General features: G+C 40.5%; 1 protein-coding gene across 5 annotated transcripts in view; it reads right to left on the bottom strand.

The window, feature by feature from the left end:
• Window positions 1-18,608, bottom strand: part of ltbp1 (latent transforming growth factor beta binding protein 1) — a 125,781-nt gene that overhangs the window by 67,209 nt on the left and 39,964 nt on the right. For all 5 annotated transcript variants that reach the window (XM_063490931.1, XM_063490934.1, XM_063490935.1 and 2 more), the window contains exon 4: window positions 12,938-13,089. In XM_063490931.1, the coding sequence (XP_063347001.1) occupies window positions 12,938-13,089 (152 nt within the window). The remainder of the gene's footprint in view (window positions 1-12,937; window positions 13,090-18,608) is intronic.

Here is an 18,608-nt window from a genome sequence, read left to right as displayed (position 1 = left end):
TAAATAGGCAAATATTGCAAACTACACAAAAGGCAGCCAAAGCATTTAAGTTTCAAAATAGAACAAACAAAACAGACTACTAAATTGTCAATTCCACTTAGAAACAAAATATTAATTCTAAAAATAAATCTTAGTTTGTTTTACAGAAGAACAGACAAACTTTTGTCAATATCAAATAAACTGAGAACTAAAAGGAAATTCTCAATCTCTCCTTGTTGTATAGCTTAGCTTTTCAAACAGTTTTAAAATAAAGATGCTAACTGAACATTCTTCATATATATATATATATATATATATATATATATATATATATATATATATATATATATATATATATATATATATATATATATATATAAACTTTAGTCTGACAAAAGCCGAATGACAAATTAGCGCTTTCAGTCAGAGATTGAGCATGCACCGGTTTATTGTATTTCCAGACTTGCTTTCGGCACAATTTACAGTGCGTGCTACTCTGTTTTTTGTCAGACTTCAAAATAGCCCAGTGTTGGGAAGGTTACTTTTAAAATGTATTCCACTACAGATTACAGAATACATGCCCCAAAATGTATTCTGTAACGTATTTCGTTACGTTACTCAATGAGGGTAATGTATTCTGAATACTTTGGATTACTTAATATATTATCATGCTTTTTACAACTACATGAGTGTACTATTGCTGTGTGATTTATTACTATTACTGAAGGTCCGCGGCTCCAAACCATAGTAAAGGGACCTCTGGCTAATATGTCAGGCTAGCCGAAAAATAGCTTTACTTTGTTGTCTGGGTCAACTTTGCTAGCGAGAGACAAAGAGGCTGAAAAGGCTGCTCCAACTGTTCCGGAGGAAAACACAAACACAGTGTACAGTCGAGTCTTAATAGCTTACTTACAACTGGGCTCGTCAGGCACTCTTCTTGGCTGCAGTGGTTATTATTATATTTACATGCTTCCAGCTCCAGTTTCTGCTCGATGACAGCTCGTCCTTTTCCTTTTTCTCCCTCCTGGCGTTCACAGACACATAACGGGTATGGCAGTCCATTCTCCCTGCAGCACGGACTACACTGCCCATCATGCTACATTCTTTAGGGCTATGCCTGTAGCATTCTGCCTATTAGCTTAGCACAACAACAACAACAACAACAAAAAGGCGCTCTCTCACCCAGGAAACACACAGAGAGAGCGTCACCCTGTAACCATGGCAACCGTAACGCTGCCGCCTGGAACAACAGGACAAACAAAACCCAAACAGTCCTGACCCGACAATATGAAACAGGAAAATACCGCCGTGTAATCCCTTTATTTCAGCAAAGTAACTGTATTTTGAATACCACCTTTTTAAACGGTAACTGTAACGGAATACAGTTACTCATATTTTGTATTTTAAATACATAATGGCGGTACATGTATTCTGTTACTCCCCAACACTGAATAGCCGAAATACCTTCACACTACGGAACTTCTATGGCCCTTCCGTTGGACAATCTCTCCGGCATTGGAACCATCATCTGTTTTCTCTTCGGTAACCTTCGGTCACGCTCTCTTGATTTTTCTGTAGTCGGCACACTCATTTCCTCCATTACCGGGGCGGCATGGCAGCTAGCTGCTTCCCAAACAAATACACATGTGCGCTTGGCACTTGTGCTGTACGTAACAAGTCACGTGACGTGACGCTGCGGCTGTGATTGGTTCGGCTCTGTGCTACTTAATTTGGATTGGCTGTTCTTTTTTTTTTTTAAGAGAGCAAGAGAGACGAGGTCTGTCCAATAGTTTAATTTTTCTATGGAGAAAAAGTTATTTCGCAATACATATCGTTATTGTTCTATCGCCCAGCTCTACTTGTTGGTATATATTTATGATTTGTATCACCTTCATGTTTTCCTCCCACCACATATCCAAACCGATATCATGACCAGCAGCTTTTACAGCTGTGGCTCCAGCAAACATCAGCTGATACTAGAAAGTAATATTAAATAAATTCTAACAACAGCTTATCAAACTTGAACGTGCTGCTGTTGTTTAGCGCGACATTCGCTGATTTCCTCTTTCTGGCGCAAAGTGGGCGATAAACAAACAAGAGAGATGATCAGCTGATCATTGATCAGTTTCATGATTGAAGTAGCAACAGGAGAGGGAGGGGAGAGAATGAGAGAAGAACAGGCAGTTGTGCAGCAAAAACAGAATAACTCCAGCTTTGTGTCTTTTTTTCATTCTAGCTGAAGTACGGGACGAATCGCGTTCCTTTTCACCTCAATACGGATGTATTGTAATTGGTGCAGCCCAGAGTTGACCATGACCAATTGGCTAATCCACCACCTTTCATTGTTTATACCGTTTAAAAAATCAAACAAACAAACAAACATAAAAATGAAAAATCACCATCGGCCCACCGGGCAAATACCCGGTATGCCCAATGGCCAGTCCAGCTATGCGGTCAGCTGGTGGGTAACAGGCATCTCCGAAAATGTTAGAGTACTTTTGCAAATATGTGATGTCTTGATAAATCGAGCAGATATTTGAACACTCAGCTATAGAAAGAACCCCACACAGACAGGCCCTAGCCAGAAGGTGGAGTCAGACTAGGGCCCTCTAGCTGTGAGCCATCAGTGATAACCACCACACCAAGCTGCTGATGCTCTGATACCTTTATATATTACTGAGCACTAATGGGGTCCACACAGATGCATAAGTTGCCAGTGCCGTGTGCGCCTTCAATCTATCATCGATGCCAGGCTTAAGATCTGTGATTTCCAAAGAGAATTTTCAAGTGTAGTTGGTCAGACTACAGGAAAAGCTTTCCACTTCTTAAATGAACCTGGCTGAGAGACGGCATCAGGGTTTCAGTGGAGTTTGAACTTTAACTTGTGGATGCAGCAACAAGCTGTTCTCACTAACAGGGCTTTGAGAGGCGGTCCTGAGTCTGTGCTGTGATTTCCACTACAGAATCCCGTTTGTCTCACTGTGACATGTCAGTATAGCACTGTTATAGTCCTAGTCACCACTCAAAGCCCTTTAAACTAGTCACATTTACAACCATTCAGCCCTTTATTCCACACACTTCAAGCACTTCTAACACCTAACATGCATCTTTTTGGATTATGGGAAGAAGCTGGAGTACCATGTCTACATTACAAAGATAATGAGACGTCCAATTCTTTGCAATTTTAGATTTAAAAACAAATGATGTACTCTCTTCTTTACTTTTGAATGATTCAGCTTCTCTGGGAGGTTTTCTTAAACACAAAATCGTGTTACTGGCGTGTTTCTGATGTTGCAGTTAGATCACAATCTCATGGTTAGCACGGCCTGATCTGTGGAGTGTTTGCAGGTTCTCCCAGTGCCTCAGTAGGTTAACCGCAGGTGTAAATCCAAGACAGATACAGTGCTTTATTCTTGTAGAATAAAGTCCTGACAAAAAATGTAAATGTGGCTCATAGTGGAAAGGTTTTCGGATAGTGTAGAAAAGTACTCTATGTTATTAGAACTCCAAATGGTTCACTTTTACTTGCAACTGTACCTCAACGTGACATAAATATGAAATCAAAATTATGATCACGGTTTAAAGAAATAAACTTTGACTGTAGGCTGGAGATAGAAACAAACAGCTGTAAACGTTAGAATTTCCCATGCTGCAGAAGTTTTCTTGTCAGGTCAAAGTAAACATATCAATTTTTACTGTTTAAGCTGGTGAAATAAGCTGTTTTTGTTCTTTCTGAAGAGGACAGCGTTGAGAAAGCACAGGTTAAAAAAATGTTGTTCCCTGTTTTGTTTGGCACTGCCTCCATGATAGAAATGAGACAGACAAAAAGTGAACAAACAGTCAGACAGAAAAGTGCCGAATCAGCCAAAAGATGATGAGATCAAAACATGCAGGCGGCGAGGCAAAAAACATACAGCTCAAAGACACCTAACTGCTGAATGCTAGCTCATTACATCAGTGGAGAGAACACAAGTGAAAAGTTTTGCATTATTGAATTTTGTATTGCATTCATTATTACATCTGACTTTGAATCTGGCTCCTGCAGAGGTATGTGTTTTGAGGGAATTATGTATTTTTTTTTAAGCCTAATATTCTCTTCACAAACAAACTGACAAGGAATATCTTGTTTTCTGACAATTTCCTCCTAAAGCAGCAACAAGTTTACACCAATCGGTATCAGAATTACACTGGCAAGGCTCGGAGCAGCAGGACCCTGGCCACAGCGATGATAAAACATTCCTAAATCCTCCAAAACCTCCCTCCATCCTTCAAACACACTTCTGTGTCTCTGTAAGTCTGTGAACACAGCTAGCAGTTTTTGTTGATCGTGTCGAGCATATGGAAACAGAGGTAAAGGAGCATCTCTTACACAACACAGACATAATCATCTTGAAGAGAGAAAAGGTTCAGGGCGTGATTCATCCGGGCAACAAAGAAGCTGTGGCATAGCAGAGAGGAATGAGCGAGTACAGAAAGGGGGATAGTTGTTTTTCTTTCTGATGTTTTCCTTTAAGGCACAGAGGCTTTATGTGAGCCATCAAAGGGCATACAACTGTAGAGGCTTCAAAAGAAAAGTCAGGGTTCACTGAATGCATTTTTAGAGTCATCTGCAATGTTTTTGCAAACAAGGAACATTGATTATTTAAAAAGAATTAATACGTACACTGATGAGCCAAACCATTAAGAGCCACTGAAAGCTGAAAATTTAGGTCTGCAAAGTTGTGAGACGGGACTGCTGCCATGAAGCACAATTGTTCCGGCACATCTGACGGCACATCCATCTAAACCCTGGTGCAGGTTTATATTCTGTGTAAGTCTATGGGAAAATGGCCCCCAGCTGCCTTGTTCTATGACCTCAATAAACATGTTCCTGGTCAGTTTTAGGGTCTCAGCCACTAGTGTCAAGTTTTAAATACAACATGATGTTCATTTTGCACATTAGTGACCCCAAGTAGAATAAAGACAAGTGGATGGATGGATAACACTGGCAAACATGTCATGTAGTTACATCTATATAGGGCTTCTTTTGTCTTCTTTCTTCTTCTTCTTTTGTCCCTAGCTGGCAGTTGGCAGGGGAGGTCATCCATGAAGCCAATATGTTGCTGTGGGTGTCGTAGGGTTTCCGTCTTGGTCAACGATGCACACCCATCGTGGGAGGAACCATCATGGCAGGCGATGGTTGCTCATGCTGCAGACGTGGCCAAACCATTGCAGTCATCGCTTCTAGATCAGCTCTTCCATCGAGGGCTGCTGGTGACACTGACATTGTATCACACTTGTTGCTGAGACGTTAACGGAGGGACACTTGGAGAATCTGATGCAAACAGCGCATTTGGAAGACCTCGAGCTTGTTGAGGTCGTGCTTGAGGATGACCCAGGACTCAGATCAATAGAGAAGAATGGGCAATACCAGTGTGCGGTACAGGTGGATTTTGGTAATGAGGGTGACATGTGTTTTCTTCCAGATGCACCATCGGAGGGAGGCGAAAGCCGCCGCAGGATGACTGATTCTTGAGTGTATTTCCGCTGTTGATGGCACTTTCCTTTCTTGCACCAGAGAGCCAAGGTATTCGAATTCCCGCACTTGTTCAATTTGCACGGACTTTGGTCTTCCCAGCACTGACCTCCAGGACATACAGTTGAGCAGATTGGGCGACGTCATGTAGGATGTTTGTAGCCTCTGCATCATTTTGAGCAAAGATGGCGCCATCATCTGCAAACATCAAGTCGGCTGCAGATTGGTCATCAATGAAATGCACTCCACGGTGGCCATTGAAGGTCCAGCATCTCTAGTCTTACTCACTCAAAGTCACAAACATGACAGCAGGATGCAGGAGAGCACAGGGGAACTAGAAAAGAAGGTCTCAAGCATACATCATGATACCTTGACTTCTATTATGCCACTTATTAGACAGTTAGTGTTTTTTTAAGTTGTTTTCGGTGGGAGTGACACATTTTTACAAAATGTTCAAATGGGAACATGACCGGGTGAATTGAGGTACTTCATTTTTAGGTCCCACAACTTGTTTATTTCAAGATTTTTAAAAGGGGCTTCATTATTTACAACACTAATGTCAAAACTCAGGTAATTCTTGCATAAAAGAACAACTTTATTTAGATAACATATTTTAACTTGCACCCTAAATTGACATCATTAGCAAAGATCTGACCAAGTACAGCTGAGGAGATGGCAAAGAATTTTGTAGGGAAAACATTTGGGATTTTATAATGCAAACATATATTTTGCAAAGGCATGAGTGTAGACTGTGCAGTCTTTATAGTTGTGGTTAGAGTCCTTCATGAAGCTGATGAAGTTAGTCTCAATTGTAAGAACTGGTCCTACAATTAAGCTGACCTAAGATCAACAGTTCCAGAAATCCATACTCTGATTGTATACTATTTGTGGCATGCTTCTTTGGTCACTGTGGTGATGGTGAGGTGATCCTCCCTGACCAAACCTTCAGTCATGACCCACACTGCTAACACTTGTCTGAGGTTGCTTTGGCAGTGTGGGAGAGCTGAGGGATAGCTGAGGGGAGACGGAGAATAACTTTACCAGATGTCGCACCACAGCCAGTTGCTGACAGGCTGTCTGTCGCGTGGGACAGGGCTGACAGAGAGGCTGCAGGCTTCCTGTTTTAGAAGAGCAAACATGTCTGCTACTTTCAAAAAGTCTAGTGCTGACTGCATGCTGAGCAAAAACCAGCCATGGTATTCCCATTAAATTAGGCTCAGGGGTCTGCTATTTGTAGCTTTGCTGTGTTACACAGTAACTGGGGAAATATGCTTCAGCAGGAGATCTACGCTACGCCTTAACCACAAACCACTCTGAAACCCTGCACCGTAACCCGACGTGCACTACCCAAGAAATGTGAGGTCGACACAGCCCACACAGTTTTTTATCAATGAGAAATTTATCAATGAGAGAATAACAATCGTTGTCTCATTAATCACAATCAGAATACTTTATTATAAGGAATAATAATCATAGCATCAATAAGACTCACAAATATCACCAAGCTTCTGGAGGGGGACTGCTGAAACTATGACAATGGACATGAGGGAAGTACAAAGAAGTAAAAGAACTAACGGGACAAATGTGTTTGCCCCTGAAAAACACAAAAAATGAAAGACTGCAACGAGTGGTGACCCAGGAGGGGAAAAAAAATCAATCAATAATGTTTCTTTAATTGACAGGTGCTATGACAAAATTGTCCTTTATATAAACACACAAACACTTAACCAAAAAAGCCATCACATAAATAAATAATATGTTTACAAGTTGTGGCAGCTGTCAGCATGAGAATTGCTTTTCAGTCAAACTAATCAGTCATATTTTAATAATGTTTAACACAAGTTGTATGCAGGCAATGCATCCTTATTCTTGATTGCTACTGCTAGTACTCTCCCCTGCGGTCGCAGCAGATGACCCCGCCCCTCCCTGAGCCTGGTTCTGCCGGAGGTTTCTTCCTGTTAAAAGGGAGTTTTTCCTTCCCACTGTCGCCAAAGTGCTTGTCCACAGGGGATCATATGATTGTTGGGTTTTTCTCTGTATGTATTATTGTAGGGTCTACCTTAAAGTGCTTTGAGGCAACTGTTGTTGTGATTTGGCGCTGTATAAATTGAATTGAATAGATGTTAGGGTCATGTTAGCAGCATGCATGCTTTGACTGACAGGGTGCGCCAACATGGGCAACTACAGCTGACAGCAGTGAGCTAGGTCTAACTTCCACTAGAGCAATTGAACTGGATCCCTCCTAACATATTTGTTGGTGCCTATTAGAGTGTTTTCAAATCGAATTGTCTGATCAATAACACAGTATGTCATCCTGTGAGGATGGAAATGAATTGAAATCTCCTGAAGTGGACTGTGTTTTCTGTGATTTTGGTGCCATTTTATTTCGAATTATATTTATCTCTACTATTACTGGGGGGAAAACAAAATCAAAAATCATTCAGAAATCTTTCAGTTCATTAAATGAAAGTAAAACATTTAATAAATTATTGATTGATTGATTGATTGATTGAATGATTGATATACCTTTATTAGTCCCACAAGGGGAAATTTCATGTTAAGGCTGCCGACCTATTGCACGCAATGGCGGCGCCATCTTACCCTCCAACCATACATACATTACACAAAAACATCACATGGGGAAGACAGGTCAGAGAGGTATAACAATGGAAAATGCACCACATGAGGAAAGATAAGGAGAAAAAAATAACTGCCCCCAGACTGAGCTCCAATAGGGAGATCAGTTTGAGAACAGAAAAAAAAACACCTCTGCACATAGCACATGAAAAAACTCTTAATACACCAAAGAAACACATGACAAGCAACAGGGATGGGTAAAGGGTGAGAGACAGCCGATGTAGACAGTACATCCGGGCCTGCAGCCTATGCGCTGGTCTCCTTGATCCACCGTCAGCATCGGAAGGGAATAAGCGTCAAAGGCGTTTGGAGGGGGAGGGGGGATGAGTGTACATCTGCATGTGTATATGTCTGTGTGCGTGTGTGTGTATGTGTCCAGAGTTCAGCTGAGACAGTGTCCTTCGCCCTGCCAGGCTAAGTAAACAGTCTTCCAGCCAACCCAGGTGGCCTTGCATAGAATGGGAAGAACAGTCTAAAGTTGTTGAGTTATCTTAGTTATGTGTTTCAATAGATCTTACCTAAATCCTGTTCCATCTGGGAAAAAACTGCACTGCCAAAACAAATCTTCTGAATTAGGGTCACAGGGTAACAATATACATTATATTTATAATGTGCTGACCATTACTTCCGCCCCATAAAATGGCACAAAGCAATAAACTATAAAAAACTAATTAAACCCTGTGATTGCTCAGCACTTCATGTTCATGTATATCAGTTAAATTAAATAGCTATATGATCACAGAAAAAGTATAAATAACCCCAAGACAGACTGAGATCCAATTGTTAAAATTAAAAATGCCTTTACTAAAAAGGTATTTATATGCGTGACTGACAAGGAAAAAATATCCAAACATTTCTACACATACAATCAAATAGAAGACACACCTCGATTCTGTAGCAGTTATCTGACCCCTGATCAGTTCAGGGTTCTAATGATTTATATGAACAGTAATGCCACATTACTCCAGCTAAAGCGTTATTCGGGTCCAGGTACATTACCACACCGGTCTGGACTTGAGGAGGGTTAAACCGGATTAGCATGGAGCCCATGGACACACAGAGATCTGCTATCCAGATAACACAGTGAGAGATGAATGAGACGACTCTAAACCTCGTGTTGGAGCAAATTTCATCCCACAAGGGATTTGTAAAGTTTATGATTGTAAATGGATTTGATGCTATATTCAGTTGCAAAATGCTATCAAACATAGTCCAAACACACAATTTACTTCAGATACTCTCGGTCTACTTTGAAGTAGACACTCACATCTATGTGGAGACTATAACTTTGTGGTTGTACTGTGTGGGAGATATCTGACACTATGTAGACAACCGACACAGGCCTGGAGTGAATTTATAGAACGTCATTACATTCTAGATTGTAATTATAAAAATGATGTGAGAATCTATTCTGTGTTATTTTTGTTATTTTAGCAACTCGTTTAAGTCTGGTATTTGTGAAACCAGCAGCAGGCACATGTTGGCTCTATTATAAGTCCTCTTACATCTCATTCAGCAGATGAACAGGCAACAAACGGCACTTGAAATAACACTTGGTTTTGCCAAATATTTATTTAGAAGCCAAGGTTTAAAGAAACACTCCCTCCCAGAAATGCATTGCATAGAAATGTCTGGAAATTGCGGTCACTGCCCTCTGTCCTCTCATATGCGTCTGTGCCCCTTTTCCTTCACTGGTTTTTATGTCTGGCACATTTTCTGGCATTTAGAAACTGCTAGCTGAAATTCAAATGAGCTGAGGAAATTATTTTGAAACCGGGTCTGGGTCATTGTGGCCATGCGTAGGTCTGCTCAAGTCTGTAATGCTGCAAAGCCAAGCATCAACACTGCTCTGTCTGCTGACTTCCCCATTAATAACCTCAAGTCAGTCCGACCGGCTGCGGCCAGAGGCACAACCACTCGTGCCGTCTAAGGATCCTTTGAAAAATATTGGCTTATTCATAGATACATCCCAGTGAGTCTGATGTTGGAGTCCAGCCTTGAATTTATGACAAGCCACAATAACCAACCACGAGCTGCTGAATTATGGCTCTTGTTGATCTGTCAGATGTATTAGGGTCCGACTGCCAGCCAAAGTTGGTCCAAAAAAAGGATTTTTTTTTCTCTCTGAATGGTTTGGGAAGTTCAGAAATAAAAAAAAAAGTGTCTCCTAAAAATGTGAATGTCACAAGCAGCGTCGAAGGTAATGCACGAATGTTTCCAAGTTTACTAACTACTTCACAGGTTTGTCCAGAGACGGTTGTACAGCTTTCTGGGCATCAATACCCCCCCCCCTTTATGGCATAGAAATACATTGTGTTTATTCTCCTCGTTGGATTTTGTTTAGGTCAGTGTTAATAATAATAATAATGAAGCTGAAGTGAAACTGCTGTTCCTCTAAGTCCTGATAGACACTGTGAGGTAGCAAAACATAAGAAGCAAGGAAAGTGGTAGGAAGACAGCATCTGCAGACTGTTCAAGTTTCTTATAAGCGTTCTTTATTTTCTGGCGTCACCTTTCAACAACTGTTTCACAAAACATAAGACCCTCACAGTCAAAATCTCACCTGCTTTATACAGAATTTTACCCACAGCTGAAACTCATTAATCTCTACCGTTGAGAAAACAGGGTAGACTAAATAACACAGTCTAGACAAAGAAACAGGAATAAAATCATTCTTCCACTTAACAAACTCATTCACCCAACTAAACGGATTGAAAAGTCAATCTCATCACAAAATCCGACTCATGGGGTTATTTTAAAGGAAATTAACAATTTGACACAAAAGAAACACCCCTTCATTTGGTTACACCCAATTGACATGATCAATGCATCATATCCTATATAAACAGGAAGTAACGGGGCAGCCCTTCCCATATACCAGTTTTACACGTAAGACCTGCACAAAGGAACACACAATGGTAAGTATAACCAAACTACATAAACAAATGAAAGATTAAGAACATTTGCACAGATGTAATGAATGTAACCAATGCTACCACAAACAGACCCAGGATAGTATGCAGAGCCAAGGTTACATGTGCTGTTTCTACATTAAAGCATTATGATTGACTATAAGATAACAGAAGACAAAATAACAATATATACAAGTGACAAATGGTAAATGAATTCAGTCCTAGCCACTTTGTCACAGACTCACATGCTGAAAAGCCAGACTTCAGCAATGAAATTAACACATTTACAAAGTGAGTTGAATGTTTTTATAACTCACTCACTTGAATTTCATTAAGGATAAACGGCATGTGGACCTTTCTATTGTGTTTGTGCTGTTTCATAATAAATAATCTGGCAAATAATAAGGTCTGCTGAGCAGCACAAACTATCCAAGAAGTTTGTTTCAGTTTTTAGTGAAATGCTAGAGCTTTACTAAGCTGTTGTGCCATTTGTGCACCCATACAGTTTACAGATGACAGCAAACAATATAGATACACATGACAATCTCAATATTATGCCTTGTATAAAATATTACAATACATTAAATCATAACCGTTTACGATTTTTGCACCATCAGATTGTTATGAACTCACGGGCTAAGTGAGGAAATACAGTATATTAGATGTTTGGCACACTGGTGTCCACTTTAAACTGTAAAGTGGGAATAATTTGTCAGGCAAGAAAGTTGAAAGGAGGATAGGTAGCAGATAGACTCAGCTGTAGGCAGCTTCCTTCCACTCAAATCTACAGAGTCACTTGTTGTTTCAGCAAACTGACTGGTTCTCCCCAAATGACAGTTATTTCATTCCTTTCTCCAATTCGAACTCTTATACTCCCTGCCTTTGTCTGAAATTGCCCACAGAAAATGAGACTAATAATTCATTTTCGACAGCCCAGAGCAGCAAGCGATGCTTAAGTCTTTATGCCATTTACCGCTGGAGCTGCAATTTGAACAAATCCTTTTACTGCCGAACTGCAAGCTGCACATTCTCTCCACATCCTCACAGTGTCAGACCCAATGTGATGGTTTCTGTGCGTGTATGTGCATAAAAATTACAGCTGAAGGCTCTGACATGACTTTAAAGTGGTAACTTTGTAACAATGTATCAACAGGATTCTCAGTAGTTCTCCCATTAAGCAGTTTAATTTGGAAAACGGACACAGACATCATTCATGTTACATTTGAAATGTCTTATGTATATTCATTCATGATTGTGGGTAATGTGGTAAATATTCTTACACTTCCCTTCACTTTTTCAGATAAGAAGAAAAAAATCACACTAACTGAAAGTAGCCAAAGGAAGGCTATAATGTCACTATTGGTAGCACAGCTCTGTTTGGAGACCTCTATAAATATACATAGGAGGCACAAGATGTGGAGGGCAGAACAAAGCAGTATTAATAGTCAGATACACCATGAAATATGTTGCTGGAGGTGAGTTACAAAGCAACTTGCAGATACACATCAAGTTGTCACAGCAGGACAAAACAGCTTTCATTCTACATGATTGTTGTCAACTGGACATGTAAACGCTATCAGCTGATGTCAGCGGATTTGCTGAGATTATTGCTGAGCTGAACTTTTTGGCCAACATGAACTAACGTTTTGCTCAATTTATCTTAACATCGCACTGAATTAAGGTCAGCTGGATAACATGCCATTGCACTGCAATAATACAAACATGCTACTCATCTTTGTGGATTATGTTGCTCAAGTATAGTTAAGTCACTGTAAATTAAGTGTTTCAGAAATCGACACTCTCACCGACTAAAAAACACACTCTGTACCACAGTAAAACACTCATTAAGACAGAGAGAAGATGCATGAAAAGATGATTTTTAGGACTTACTCACCGTGGATAGGGTTGTGTCCCACTGTTAGGGGGATGGGCCTTTCAGGCTGGGTCTGGACGTGAGTCTGTGTGTGAGTGGTGTGCCTTTGGTAGTATTTGGGCTTTATAATATACTGCTGGCTCTGACCAGGGTGAACTGGCACAGGTCGAATTCTGAAGGAAAAGCGGAGCACAATCAAATGCAAGAAACAAATCAAATACAAAAAACACATTACAAAGACATGCATACACTAAAAATGACACTTTCATGTCTTTTGGATCAATATCAATTTTATATGTGAACAAGTCCGTTTTAATCATGCTCATAGCACTTTGTAGTTAACAGGAAAACGCCCCAACACTTGAATTCCTTTAAATCTGTGTTCACAGTAAGTGATTTCCTGTGACAGCTCACAGAAACCAGCTGCTGTCACAAAAGGGACTGGGGTGCTGCCACCAGTGTCTGAAGGTTTTGGCCCATAGAGAGCACTGCAGCCTCATCTCTCTGCCCTCTGTGATTCACTGTGCATTGACCCTTTGGAAAATGTGATCTTTTCCCAACACTAAAATCTTCTGCTTCTTTGTAAAAAGAAATCTGCTAACCACTTCCTGAAATTACCACTTTGGTTTTAGGAGGTGATAATATTTAAGAGCATCTCTCTCATGACAAATTCTTTGAGTTCCTCCAGAATAGCATCATCCCCCATCGCTTCCACTTACTACCCTTTCCCTTTTCATCAGCCTTGTCCTCAAACCACTGAGACTAAAGCTTTTTTAATTCTGCTCAATGGACAGGTCGACGCTGCAGAGAATACGTCCCAAGGATTTGTCCTCTTAAGTACAGGGCAGTCAACTTGATTTCACTGACAAATGAAACAATTCTCCCCAGGAGTTGAACCCTTAGGACTGTTATGATCCCCTGACTGCACTATTAAGTGCAATTACTGGTTATGGGAAATATCCCTACAATTTAAGTACTGATTGCAGTTAATTTTGGTTAACACATTTTCCACAGGATGAACTGAGATGACCCTCCGACTTTTCGTAAAGCACCAAGTTAAATTTGCTTCTAGTTAGTATCTCTGAGTGGATCAGCTATACCCCCTGTGTGTCAGGGAGTCACCAAGACATTCATCAAATGTTAAGCCAAAGCAATGCACGCAGACATGCACTAATCTTTTCCTCTTTTACAGCTCCATAAATAATGTATACTTTATACTTTAAATCTCAGGGCCCTGTGGTACGGTGAACTCCTTTTAAGCCTTGTAAGTAATAATAATAAAATAGAGATGGATCAAGCTCTCACTTTCACCACACTGACTAGCTGTCATATATGATTCCAGCTGAAAAAGTTGAAAAAACATACAGGAACAGAGGTTTTCTGCAGATGATTATGAACATGTCCTAATACTATGGTGTAAGATACTGACCATTTACAATTTTTTCACCTTAAAAGTGAGATTTCACACTTTTTTATATTAAAAAAATACAAGTGCAACAAAAACAATTCTAAAAATGCTATTTTATTTCACACACATTAAGTAGCAGGTTATTATCCCTAATGTATATTTCACTGGGCTTATTGTACCTTAGCCGGACAACACAGCACTAGTAAAACAGCATCCATCCATAATTTTCCGCTTTTCTGGGGCCGGGTTACGGGGGCAGCAGCCTAAGCAGAGAAGCCCAGACCTCTCTCTCCCCGGCCGCCTCCTCCAGCTCGTCCAGTCAGCTGATAGATACAACCTCTCCAGCGTGTCCCGGATCTGCCCCGGGGCCGCCTCACGGTGGGACATGCCCGGAACACCTCATCCAGGAGGCATCCTCGTCAGATGCTCGAACCATCTTAATGGACTCCTTTCAATGTGGAGGAGCAGCAGCTCAACTCTGAGCCCCTCCTGGATGGCTGAACTTCTCACCCAGAGCAGAGGCCCTGGCAGACCGATCCCCAGCTACCAAGCATCCGATTCATTCCAGTAAACCGGATTCACAGATTTGTTGACTTAACTGCAGGTTGTCGCTGAGGGTGGCTGTTTAGTGGCCAAAAAATCAAAGTAAATTGTGATGCAAGCTAGAATCTTCAGAATATTTTTGGAATATTATTTACTTTCCAGACAACATATTGTAAATGATTGAGACAGACTGGAACCTAAAGCGATTTATTCAGGGTTAATATGTAAGAAAAGTGTCTGGGATCACCCAGCATTCAGTCTATTGTAGAGCTCTGGGATCCTGCCATGAAACAGTATTGTAAGAGCACTGTAAGCAAGTTCAAGTAAAAAAATAATGCATCACAAAACACTAAATGCACCTATTGGTGCTAAAGTATAATATTCTGTACTATAACTACTTCTAACAGCTAACATATAATTCAATTCAATTCAATTTTATTTATACAGTACCAAATCACAACAACAATCGCCTCAAGGTGCTTTATATTGTAAGGTAGACCCTACAATAATACATACAGAGAAAAACCCAACAATCATATGACCCCCTGTGGACAAGCACTTTGGCAACAGTGGGAAGGAAAAACTCCCTTTTAATAGGAAAAAAACCTCCGGCTGAACCAGGCTCAGGGAGGGGCAGCCATCTGCTGCAACTGGTATACACAGCAGCTGCTTTCCATCTACATAACCAAGAACTGAAACAGCAGGTCAATCTGCCTGTATTTAAGCAGTAACTGAGAAGAGGTACATTTTACAATAAATTTAATCATTTGAATTAAGGATACTGTCTTGAACATTGGGTCGTTTTACACCGTAATTCATATCAATATAAGCCCTTAGTATTTGAATACTAAATCTAACACTTATTAGACTGGATATAAGCTGGCTGTCTTGACACACTGTGATTGTAGTGTTTGTGTATTCCTTCAGCACATAAAAATAGTACATCTATTCGAGCTCCCAAATGCTGGCACAGAACTATGGTAAAAATAAAGTCGGTATGAATATAGCTTATCATTGTTTGGTCAGCTGTCAGTGATCAGAGGCACTAGGCATCCTCTACATCCTTTATTATTAAAAACAATGGTGTGAATGCTCGTGTACTCCAGGCTGATACACTGTACTTCCCATTCTTTATCTTCTCAATTGACCAAATAAACTTCACGCCGTCAACCATGTTTACTGCTTAATGAAACAAATAAATGCCTGAGATACATTCAGACAAATGGGACATGTGCTCTTAATTGCCATCTTTTAGTCCGACATTTGGGAAGATTAGCAGCTTAGCTCAACGTTGTTACAGAGATCAATGTTTGAGATCTCAAAAAAGACAGATTGAAAGGGTGCTGATTTGAACATGAGGACTTTCTGGTGTTAACAACATATAAAAAGAGGAATAATGATTATTTCTTTTCCACATGCATTCTTGCCGCAACCAAGTCACAAGAAACTGCCCCTGTCCAGAAAATCATCTCACACACTTCCATATCGAGTATCGGCTTAAACTGGCTGAGTGCATCAGCATTTTTTTAGTCATGTTTGAAATGCCATGAAGTCTGGAGTTTTGACTTAATTTTGTAAAGTAATCAGTTGTTTTATCTCTAGAAGTCTTTCAAGTTGCCCGTACAACCATTAAGATTAGTAGTCTTCTGGAGGTACTGGTCAGTGTGTGTGGGCTACCATCACCTACTGTAGCCAACCTTTACATGGAGGAGGTGGAAAGACACGCTCTTTGCTCTTTTAAAGGGACAGTACCTAGCCACTGGTACAGATATGTTGATGACACTTGGGTCAAAATCAAAACCCAAGAAGTAGAAGCCTACACTGCTCACATCAGCTCTATGGATAAAAACATAAAGTTCACCAGGGAAGACACAAAGGATAACAGTTTGCCATTCCTGGACTGTGCCATGCGTATTCAAGAGAATGGAACCTCAACATTGAAGTTTACCGGAAGCCCACACACACGGACCACCACCCTCTGGAACACAAACATGGAGTAATCAGGACCCTACAACACCGGGCAGAAAATGTTCCCTCTAAGCCTGAGGGGAAAAAGAGGGAACACACACATGTAAAGGAAGCTCTTAAAACACGAGGTTAACCTAACTGGACTTCCATCAAATCAACAAAGATGCACAGAAAAGAAGATCAGACACCAACTAGGAAGGGCCAGAAAGGCAAACGCAACAATATTGTCATCCCCTATGTGACAGGTTTATCACAGAAACTCTTCTCCAAGCACAACATCCCAGTGTACTCCAGACCCAGCCACACACTCAGACAAAAAATGGTTCATTCCAAGGACAAAGCTCCTAAACACAAACTTAACAACACGGTGTATGCTGTACAGTGTAACAAGGAATGCTCAGACCTCTACATTGGAGAGACCAGACAGCCACTTCATAAACACATGGCACAACATAGAAAGCCACCTCAACAGGACAAGACTCGGCGGTCCATCTGCATCTAAAGGACAAAGATCACTCTTTCGAGGATGCCAATGTTCATATTTTGGACAGAGAAGACAGTTGGTTTGAAAGAGGAGTGAAAGAAGCCATTTATTTCCACTGTGAGCGACCATTTTTGAACAGAGGGCGGGGCTTACAACACCAACTGTCTGTCTGTATTCTGATGAACCAGACATGGGATCTGTAAGTGATTTGTCAGAGCATCCTCATTCCCAACGCGTAACACACCGACAATTTGTCACGTCCCGATACGTCTCATAGTAACGCAAAAGGTAACGTTCCCTATGCTATGCTCCGGATTGTGGATGGAATCCAATAGAATGATGCTCCTGGCAGTAACACACATTCCAGCCATGTATTCCAGCCCTAACCCTAACCTTAACCACAACCTTAACCATATCAGATAGTGTTTTCCAAAGGGATTCATGATGAGAAAGCAAAATAAATTTACATGTGTAGATCCAAACAGTTCTCATGTTTCCAAACGTGTAACATACCGACGATTTGTCACATAGCGTCGGAATGTTACGTTTTGGCATGGGAACGTGTTGGATTTGTTGCTGAAATTATATTTTTTTTGTGAAACATCTTGTAAAACAAATTGAATAACATCCATCCATCTAATGTTGGGTTTAGTGGTGGGGAACAACTTTTACTTTGTGCAGCACTCTCTTTGTGACTGTTTCACCCAGTCAGAGCCAGCAGCTTCCAAGAACCACTCGCTGAGTGGTCGGGTAATACACATTTTTATGTAGCAACTGAAGGTTGCCAGGCAGTCGATCAGTCTAAGATAGCAATAATAATAACACAGAGCGAAATGTAAAAATAACATAAAAAATAGTACAGAATATTAAGCAATAACGGATAAATGTTTTGCAGAAATTAAATTGCATTTGAACAAACACAAAACTGTCATCAAAAAAAGCAATTAAAAATAAAGTAATTCTTATAAAATAAAATATGTAATATTATTAGTAATTATACAAAGTTTTGGATAACTCCTGTTGGTGGCTTTCAAAGAAAATGTCATTAATACAGTACACACAGCACATTATACTGTATGTGCAGAAGATTTAACACTAATGGAAAATGATATGTCCTTCTCCAGGACTGGAAAATGAGGGACACAAGGAGAGTGCATGGCCACAGAAAGAAGATGATAACATGGAGGGAGAGCCATTTGTCAACCAGACATATTTTCATCCCTTTCATATGATAGGCCTCCTGCCACAGTATAAATAAACAGAAAGTGATAGCCTTGTACATAGCTCAG

The sequence above is a fragment of the Pelmatolapia mariae genome, linkage group LG13, assembly GCF_036321145.2.
Source record: "Pelmatolapia mariae isolate MD_Pm_ZW linkage group LG13, Pm_UMD_F_2, whole genome shotgun sequence".
NCBI lineage: Eukaryota > Metazoa > Chordata > Actinopteri > Cichliformes > Cichlidae > Pelmatolapia > Pelmatolapia mariae.
This window is presented reverse-complemented; position numbering and strand designations above follow the sequence as displayed.